Raw genomic sequence first — 10,676 nt, 5'->3', positions numbered from 1 at the left:
CAATTCGTGAAAATTAAGAGAAGGAGATAAAGTATTTTTCACAACCCAGAGGGTGGTAAGTTTGTCACTTTTTCCGATTTTTTCACTAAAAAAAAAAAAAAAAAAAAAGAGACAATTTCACTGAAAATACCCCCCCCCCAAAAAAAAAAAACAACAACATTTTTTTCAAAAACTAGGGGGTGGGACTCAGGAGGAACGTGCCCTCCCCCACATTGACACATTCTTTTCGGGTTTTGAGTTTGTGAAGTTTTTAAATTAAACCCCCACCCACGCCACTCCCGACTCAAATTTAAATCCAGAGTACACGTTAGGCCAAAACAGTATAGCAATTTGAGACATAGGAAGGAAACAAAAGACTATATGTTTGGCATAAGAAGCTTAAACTTTGTATGTGGGTAAAAAAAGACAACAAAACAAAAAGAAAAAGCACAACAAAGCAAATACATAAGAAGGACATCCGAACCACCCTTCCCCCTCCCCAAATCTCTAAATTGCTACAATTATTTTACATTGACCAGAATTTTCCATGTAATTCACCTATCTTCTTCTTTTTTAAAGTGTTGACGCTTTAAATCACCCCCGTCCATCCTAAGCCAAAACTAAATCAAGAGTACACATCTGACAAAAACAGTATAACAGTTTGTGTGTCAGTTAGTACAAACAAACTTACCTGCCTAACAAGCTTAACACAATAACACACACATACAATACACTTCACTGCAAATAGACTCTAATCTTCTAGTTAAGTATGTATATATTGCAATAGCGAAACTAAAAATTTAATAGTCTTACTAATCATACGCTTTCTGCTGGACTGAATTATTTTATCCATAAATCATATTTTTAAACATTGCTTCGAAATTAAAATATTTGAATAAAATTAATCTAAAAATAAGTGGAGCTGAATAGAATTATAGGAAATTGTGGATATTAGACATCAAAACTGTGACTTTTCGTAGGGGGAAGATCTCCAAGCCCCTCCCCCTCTTCATCCCGCGTATGTTCTTGACCATTAATATTGAAATAAATAGCAGCTTTTAATGTGTACTGTCTTTTCACACCACTTTTTGATAGTTTTTTTAACAAGCTTTTTTAACAAGAGCTTTTTTAACAAGAGCTTTTTAACAATAGCTTTTTTTAGTAAAACTATTTTTTTTAATCAACATTGTATTGGTAGGACCAAAAAAGATTTGTGAAATTTCTGTAATAATAATGCATATTTTGCCAAATAATAATTTGCCTATTTTTCAATTTCCTGGTAAAACCCCAAGTCTCGATATTATACAAAGCAGATTGCTCTGACAATTGAGCAATTCAAAAGCATAAATCACTCCACTTTAATTTTCTTAGGGTTTAGGGTTTTCCATTACACCAATTGGTTGCCTTAAATTGAATACCCAAATAAAATCTACTAGACATAATGACAAATGCCCCAAAAACGAGAGATATTTTTGAGTTGTGACAGATAAACCATTTGTGGTGAAGGGTAATTTGACAAGCATCATTAAAACACACCTTAATTTTTCATTACACTCAAAACAAGAAGGCGTACATCCCATTTCGATAATTTTACGAGGAATCTAAAAATCGGGCTTTGAAGCTTTCTGCAGGATTAGCTTAATGTACAAGTATTTATTATAACAATAATAAAACATAAGATAAAACAAAGCAAAAAATAATAAAAATTTCAGTGTTTATTTCGACCTCTTTTTTTATTTCAAAAGTCTAAATATTTTTTTTTTTTTTTTTTTTTTGAAAACCCCCCAAAAAAACTAGAATTTTCACATTTTTGGAACGGGAGAAATAGATGAAAACACAAATTTTCGTCAAAAAGTTTTCTGAAGGATCGAGTCCTGGTGTCGCTGGCCCCCAACCTCCCATTGCATTTCTTGGCTGAAGGGCCATGAAACGAAGATCAGCACCGCCGGTAAGGACTGTAAAGTCCAGTAATGTATTCTTTCTTTATTTCTTTACACACTATGGTCAAAACCAGCAAAGTACTTATCTTTCTCAAATTTCTGTTTACTGTCTTATGGAAGTAATTTGGCAAGTGAATGGCTCAAAATTTGCAAAAAATGCTTTTCCCCCAAACGAATTCTTGAATGCAGCTCTACTAACAGGTATACATCGAAAATAAATATTTAGACTTAAAGGGCCCAAGAGGAAGGAACCCAGAGAGGCTCACTTTCGACTCGGGTAACAGCACGCAAAAGATGATCGAAGGCATCTGACAGGTCAGAGTTGACAATGATTTCGTCAAACCAATGAGAATAGTGAAATTCTATTCGCTCACCACTTCGAATCATATCCCGGAATTCATCGTCCTAAAATGAGAAATTGTGAATATATGTTGTTAGTACGCACACGGGGCAGAATACGTTCTCTACTACAGGGTTACCATTATACTTTCTATAGTTAGAATTTTTGTTTTCTGTTAAAAACCCCTACTTCCAAAATTGGAGATATCACCATTAAGCATCTGTATTGCAAGCTAAAGCCCAAATATATTCCTCAGAATCAACTGAGATTTGGAGTCGAGCCCCTTTCCCCCATTTTCTACAAAGATATGAAGGATGTAAATTGTGAAAAAGAGAGCTTTAAATACTCTTTTCGGTGCCTAGGCCCCAACCCCTGAAAAAAGGAGATAATAGTTGTGCATAGTCACACTAGTCATAGTCATACATAGTCACTGCATACTTCTATAATAGTTGGTGCATAGCCATATACCCATTTACAAATCTTACCATGATCGTACAATTATATTTATAATTCATTATTTCATAGTTTTGACTTGATAGCATTTTGGGCCAATTAGGGCCAACATCGTTGTTAACAGCATAAGATTGCCAAAATCGGCGTTTTGCTATCTCTTTTCTGACTTAAAAAGGTGCTAGAACGTTAGATATCGGTTTGAAGGAGTCCTATCCCAAACATTTTACGATAAACGATTTCGCACAATCATCGTTGGAAAAAAACACAAACACACTCAAACATTCGTGACCACTTTCCCCAGGAAAGTATTAATTTCACTAGTTTGCAGATAGGGTCTGAATATTTCCGGATAGGATTCTCAAGCATGCTTAATTTGATGGATAAAGTGAAAGGATGGATGTTTTCTGCCTTTTCGTAAGTTCTGCAAATAATCTTATGATGAATATTTTACGGATGAGTTTCACTTATTTGGAATCAGTAAACGATTTTTTAGACCAGCACAACCTTTATTTGCATAATAAAAATGAGCTGAAAATATTGAAAACGGTAGACTTTTAATAAAACATTGAACACTAAAGCATAGAAAAAAATAAATTATTTTTTGTAAATATTCAAAAGCCCAAATATTTCGGCTGCACTTCTGGAAGCCTTTGCCAACGGGTGAAAAAATAGGAAGAAAGAAAAATAAATAAATTAACTTAATTAGCTTAATTACATTTACTAAAAAGTAAATTAAATTATATTAAACAATCTTGCATTAAATTAAATTAATTGAATTAAATTAACTAATCAACTTATATTAAAATAATTAGCATAAATATATTAAAACATGCACAAAAAAATGAGACGAACACAAAACTCTATACGAAAAACAAAACAAAAATGAAAACCTTATGGATTTGAAGCCAAAACATTCAGACTAGTATTATTATTTATATATAAAAAAAGTGTTTTTCTTTGCCTTTCAAGGTTCAGTGTCTTGTTAAAATTTCTACCCATTATCAATAGTTGAATTCCATTTTAATTACATTTGAAATCAGCAATAAAGCCAAAACCTTTTGATGTAAACATAGTTATTATTTCTCATTTTTTTAACATAAACTTTCGCTTTCTATTGCAGCTCTGTGATTGCACAGAGGAATGAACCTCTGCTTGTCAATACGGGTCAAGAAATCGACCCCCGTTGACGCACGGTTGGACAACAGGCCAGCTATGTGTCCCTTTAAAAAAGACCCAGCAACTGAAATTTCGATTCGCAACTTATGTAGCATTAATGGCAAGGCTTTATCCAGTGGAGGGGGGTTAGGGGGTTTGAAACCCTCCCCCCGAAATGTTTGTCTGACTCTTAAAAAAGTAACAAAAATCGACAAAACAAATTTTGTATGCGTTTTTTGAGATTTTTTGTGCCCCCCCCAAAAAAAAACTCCGAAAAAAAACCCTGGGTACGGCCTTGATTAATGGTTCTGGGGGATCATTATTTAATTGTCTTATTCCTTACAAAACGGGTCGTTTTAATTTACTGAGTCCCTTCCACAAAATTGATCAAAAGAGCCTCTGGCGACCTGGCATTTTCATTCAAACTGAAATTAAAGCATTTGCTTCATTAAAAGGTTGTTCCTACGGTTACTACGAATTTCAAAAGAAGCTTCAAATGGACATTTCCTAAAACAAAACGTAAAGTAATATCTTTAAGACGAAGGAAAGGTGCTACTTCATGAGAATATTATGAATTTTATTTTAACCATTTTTATTGTTTTAATTGTTATTTGATATTTCTTCATTTTTATTATTATTATTATCATTACTTATTTTCATCGCTTTATTTTATTTGTTTTTCAATTCTCCTGCAAGCAATTTTCCAAAACTAATGTTCCTTTTTGAATCATTTCTAGAATTGTAATTTCTGTTTCGTCAAATTTCTAGTATGCCAACAAAGCAATTAGCAGAATTAACTAATAGCATAAAATAACAACATAGAGTACTTGCAAAAATATCTACCAGTTAAACATACATTATACAACATATACATACATACATAAATGCAAAGAAAAAAGCTGTCGAATTTTACGAAAAAATTATACAAGGAGCTCACAGGAGAAGCGATTAAAGAGTTTTTCGGCGGAGGGGGGCAGTGTTATACAAGGAACTCACAGGGGAAACAATTAGGGGTTTTTAGAGGGAGGGGGCTATATTATGCAAGGAACTTCAAGGAGCACTGGAGTTTTTAGAGGGAGGGGGCCATGTAGATGTCTGAACCATGTATAGTGAATAAATATAAAGAAAAAGGAGAAGAAAGCGTACCGTGAATCCTCTTGAGTTAGTCTCGTCAAAAGTTGACCTGGCGTAGGAAGAATGGCGTGTTTCTTTAAGGACTTCAAAAGCCGGTGGCTTAATATAAATGATGTAAGGCTTCAAATCAGCAGTCCTTACAGTTTTCAATGCCTAAAAATATTGGATAAAGAAAATATTAAAAAATTACCAAATTTTAAGAAATTCGGTCATTAGGCTAGTCCAGAATTGATTGTCAAGATTTTATATGATTTAAAACTTTAATACGAATACAATATTTTAATTTCCTTTACGGAGAGGAGATTAAAAACTAATCTCAATATAGTTTAATTTAATGATGTTATTTAATTACATTATTTTACTGTATTATATAATTTATATTTTTTAACTATTTAATTTTATATTAAATATATTATTTTATTTCTTTTACTATTTATTTACTTATTTACTATTATTATTATTTCATTATTAAATGGATCATTTGTATACAATTCTGAAAAAGTTAATGCCAGATTTGCCTCTCACAGAGATCATTTGTCTTGAAGAGATCATATATATATATATATATATATATATATATATATATATATATATATATATATATATATATATATATATATATATATATATATATATATATATATATATATATATATATACTATTGCATTTATTTGATTAAAAACCCTACTGAGAATTATTATTTTCCGTTTCCTCAGGAGATTTTTCCCTAACCAATAACAAGCTATACTGTGATGAACTTCAACAATTTTGAACAGAAAAGCAGGGAGCAGAAGAAAGGCTCAGAATAAACTGGCAGTTCAGGTTCATTTAATTTTACCATCATACATAATCACACTGAGTACATAACACTACCTGGCACAGAGACAAGTTTGTAGTTATAACTGTAACAGACTGAGTAGTCATTGCCAAATCCCTCAGAAGATATTAAAAAAATGCCATTGAAACAGTTTCATTCGTATTGGTACGACCAATTGATTGCAGGGTACAGGACTTAAAAAACCTTAACAAAAGAGGCTGCAAAAGCAGGGGACTTGGGGGGAGGCAGCCCCCCAACTGTGCCTCCTAATCCCTGTACGTTTTAAGGTTCGACCTTGTAACTCAGCCTCTTTAACTCTTTAGAAAACGTAGTTTTTTTTCAAATAATTAACATATAGTATTGGTTATTGGGAAGTATACAGAAGTTTTCAGGAGGTTTTTTTTCAGGTAGTGGGGGGGGGTGGGTCGGGGGTTATGTCGGAGGATCTGTCCATGAAGGAAGTTTTCATGGGGGAAGGGAAATTGCCATGAAGGGGCGCCCCTCCGACATATATATATATATATATATATATATATATATATATATATATATATATATATATATATATATATATATATATATATATATATATATATATATATATATATATATATATATATATATATATATATATATATATATATATATATATATATATATATATATATATATATATATGAACTTTTAGTGGCTATATTTGGTTTTTGGAAAACAGGGAAGGAGTGATCGGATTTAGCTAAAATTTCGAGGGTAAGCTCCCGGGCCCTTGGAAAGCTTAATCTCTAAATTTAAGCCCCATCGGACGACGTTAAAGGGGGGCTGTGGTCGGAGGGTCGAAACTTCCGGCCCACTTTTACCCATGAAGATGGCTCCTTGACATTGGGTAAAGTTCATAACTTTTAGCCCTCCCTCAGGGGACTTCGGGGGATTAAGTCATCCTAAAAGACATATTTATTATATTTTCGACCATGCTGAACAAAACGGCTATCTCAAAACTTTGATCGGGTGACTTTGAGAAAACAATAAGCGTGGGAGGGGGCCTAGTTGTCCTCCATTTTTTTGGTCACTTAAAAAGGGCACTATAAATTTTAATTTCCGTTCCAATGAGCCCTTCCCCTATATTCTAGGACCCCTGGGTAAAAACGATCACCCCTAGAAAAAAAAAAAAAAAAAAACAAATAATCACGTATCCGTGATCTTTCTTCTGGCAAAAAATGCAAAATTCCGCATTTTTGTAGATAGGTGCTTGAAACCTCTACAGTAGGGTTCTCTGATACGCTGAATATGATGGTGTGATTTTCATTAAGGTTCTATAATTTTTAGGGGGTCTTTCCCCCTTTTTTTGAAAATCAGCCAAATTTTCTCAGGCGCGTAATTTTTGATGGGTAGAACTTGATGAAAGTTATATATTTGAAATCAGCATTGAAATTTGATTCTTTTGATGCATCTATTGGTATCAAAAAACCCGTTTTCTAGAGTTTCGGTTACCATTGAGCCGGGTCGCTCCTTACTTACAGTTCGTTACCACGAACTGTTTGATATATGAAAAAGGAACAAGTGGAAAAAAACTAAACTTGAGAATAAAAACCAAGAAAAAAATGCTACAAGACCTCACTTGATAATGAGGGTTGAGCTTACAAAAATAATCCATTGTTGATACTACTAGATTTCTTTCGGATATACGATTGTACAAACAATTATCTAAAACTCCAACGAAATCCACTATAGCAGAAAACTACACACCAACTGTTTGATGGAAAAGATACCACAACAAAAGGAAATTTTCACAATTCTATTTTGTTTACAAGATTATATGGAAAAATTGTAGCACAAGATCCTCTTTTCTTCAGGGGCGGTTATAGAATTAATGTTTCGGGGAACAGTCATAAGAATTTGGCCATTCCATGGGTATTTTTAGCTTCTCTAATCCTAAAATTAGGGCAATTTTCATCCTTCTGGGGGTATATGCCCCAAAAACCACCCCTTGAATCTACCATGACAACCCCCTCAACAGCCTCAGTGGGACTATTTTTCATGAAATCTATCGAAATGATGCCCCAGTAAATCTTGTACCAGGGGACTAGTGTACCCCCCTAGCCTACTAGCTACACTGCTGGATTACCGTACTGTTAATAAAGTAAATAGATTCTCTTCAGCCTCCCAAAATCAAAAGACATAATGTGCACTTCTCACCAGTGACAAATAGGTCAATAAAATTATTCTTATGCATATACAAAGAAAAGAGGAAGAAAAACGAAGAAAGTAAAGAATAAGAACCAAGAAATAGAATAAAACTTTACTTGATAATGCGGATTGAGCACACAAAGATAGCCAGCATCCATTTGCTCTTGGATACTGTCGGCGGCAGTGCCATATAAATTTCCTTTATACTCTCCATATTCGATGTAGCGGCCAGCAGCTATATCTTTCTCCATTTGCGAACGGTTAACAAAATGATAGTCTTCTCCCTCAATTTCACCCGGCTTTGCCGACCGAGATGTATCTAAAGTAAAATAAAATGACATTATAGAAAAATTCTGTACAACTATATTGTATTACGAGAAGGTGGCGGCCTGTTTCATTATTCTTTGGAATAGTAAGAGACGATCCTCAAAGAATCAGACTGCTAACTAAGTCCAATATATGCAATGGTTAGCTCTTTTAATGATCGTCTTTTAATATAAGCATTATAAGTTTAGGGATTCGGTACTGATAACATTGGACATGATTGTCTCTTACTAGGTTGCTACCTACCGCTGCAATCCGGATGTTTGCTTTTTTGCTGTCAACATCGTTATCACGGCTTTTTTCGGTCTTTCGGTGTTCAAGAATTTCATGACAGAGCTCGCTCTAATTGGCAACCAATTCTATTTAACATACGAGGCGGGATTTCCTGTTAAAACAGCCCTTTAACGTTTTTAGTTACATTTAGGGTGGGGCAAAATAGTTCAACGAAGCCTATATTATGTCATGTTTTTACTTTATTATTTCCCATGACCCTGCATTATCTTTGGTAACCTAATAAAGCCTGGTTCGCCACTCTTACTCTATAAGATTTTCTCTTATGCGATACTGAAGTTGCCATGTTCTGCTTTTTATGAATATGCTATAGCATTTCAGTATGAATTGATTACTATTTTAGTTCATGTGCCACAATCAGGTAATATATAAAACCAAAAAGGTTATAAAAAAAAATATTCAACAGTATTACATAGAGATAACCAGCTCTATAAAAAGAAAAACTACGGTCTTGCAAACACAAGACTGAACCCGAAAAGTTTCATAACCTATATAAGAGGATAATTTTTTCAATTTTGTTTTAGTGAAAATACAAAAGGATGTTTTTCTACATACAGAGTTTTTTATCATTTTATTTATTTCAAATGCGAAAAAAGCAGATATTTTTCAAAAAATAGGAGGATACCCCTCCCCCCTTATTGGCATCCCTGGGAGCTTCTCCATTTTCTCCTGAACATCTTAAAGTAAGGAAAATGGGATCCCTTTTCATTTCTTATCCCAATGTTTCATTTTTGGAAATATAAAAAAATCAGAAAGGCCAACTCAAATTAATAAGGCGGTCTATGTCAGATAGGCTTTACGGTCAGAAACTACTTCACTGATACCAACGTGTGAGACGATGCATCATTCTGATTTATTAACCATCCATCAATACACAATTGACTTTTTTTCCCAAAATTCCCTCTAAGTTTTTTGAGTAGCTCAACGTTGTACTTTGGATTAACCACTGCGAACCAGTCCATTATTATGATTAACATGGCGTTAAAAAACACAAACACGTTCAAGTTCAGGATACGAATGTGAAAACTGCCTGGGTTTGAGTTAAATTTGGCTATTCACCCATAAAAAAGATTGACAATTTTTTTAATTCTACCCCAATTTATATGTATCTCTTCTCTTTTTTCAAAATAATTTTCAGAAACCTTCCTATCTGTTGAATGTCCTTGTCTCATTCCAGTTTTTTATTATTGTATTGTGTGGCCAACTACAAGCCGAGCTTTTTGGGCCAAGAAACCGTTTTACGTTCGTAATTGTTTTTTTTTGTATTAATAAATGATTGATTGATTAAATGATTGGTTGTGCTCTGACTCCCTTTGCATAATAGAAATAATAGCATGAATTAATGGCATGTATGCCAGTAGACTATACAAGAAAAAGCCTGCCATTAATTATTTTGTATATTATTATTAACAAAAAAGTTATATTTAAAGTCTAATTCACTAAGAATAATTTTTTGGAAGGCTGTCGTAGCTCAGTGTTCGGCTATCTGCCCAGTTGGTAGATGGCCATGAGTCCGACTACGACACGTGGGAGATTTGTTATATCTAATTCCCATTACCTGTACAAAAACAAATAACTACTTACATGGTATAGTTGTTTTGTATTTATCCGGATCCAGCGATATGAGCCGCCGTTTCAGTTCATTTCTTCCAACACCAGGAGGACCAATCAAAACCAACGGCCTAAAATACCCCGGCCTTGGATACAGTTTTGCCACTTCTTCATATGTTGGTATTTCTTCTCGATCGAAATCTTCAGATTCTACCAAGTTATAATTAATTTTGATAGTCTTCGAAGTTGGCGAAAGCAAAGGAGGTAATGTGGGAGGGAAGCGCGGGGTCTTTGGACACGATAAAAGCGAGCAAAATGTAGCTAAAATAATAAGAGGCGCGTGCTTTGAAAGTACATAAAATTTAAGTGATAAAACACCAAAGAAGCTTTAGTCCACTACTTCCAAAATATTTGGAAGGCAGAAAAAGAAACATTGGGCTACAAGCAGCAATTTAAAACGATTAAGAATGTTTATTAGCAACTTATATACAGTAGAAGTAATGCAAA

General features: G+C 33.7%; 1 protein-coding gene across 4 annotated transcripts in view; it reads right to left on the bottom strand.

The window, feature by feature from the left end:
- Positions 1-283: 283 nt before the first annotated feature.
- The window catches only part of metro (membrane palmitoylated protein 7-like protein metro), a 104,039-nt gene continuing 93,646 nt past the window's right edge, over positions 284-10,676 (bottom strand). For 3 of the 4 annotated variants that reach the window (XM_089098440.1, XM_089098443.1, XM_089098441.1), the window contains 4 exons: positions 10,203-10,490; positions 8,120-8,322; positions 5,014-5,154; positions 284-2,324 (listed from right to left, as the gene is read on the bottom strand). In XM_089098440.1, coding sequence (XP_088954566.1) covers positions 2,148-2,324; positions 5,014-5,154; positions 8,120-8,322; positions 10,203-10,490 — 809 coding nt within the window. In that variant the 3' untranslated portion in view covers positions 284-2,147. The remainder of the gene's footprint in view (positions 2,325-5,013; positions 5,155-8,119; positions 8,323-10,202; positions 10,491-10,676) is intronic. The other variant, XM_089098442.1, reaches the window with a different exon arrangement.

The sequence above is a fragment of the Artemia sp. Qi Xiang Cuo genome, chromosome 12 (assembly GCF_049724085.1).
Source record: "Artemia sp. Qi Xiang Cuo chromosome 12, ASM4972408v1, whole genome shotgun sequence".
Classification (NCBI taxonomy): domain Eukaryota; kingdom Metazoa; phylum Arthropoda; class Branchiopoda; order Anostraca; family Artemiidae; genus Artemia; species Artemia sp. Qi Xiang Cuo.
This window is presented reverse-complemented; position numbering and strand designations above follow the sequence as displayed.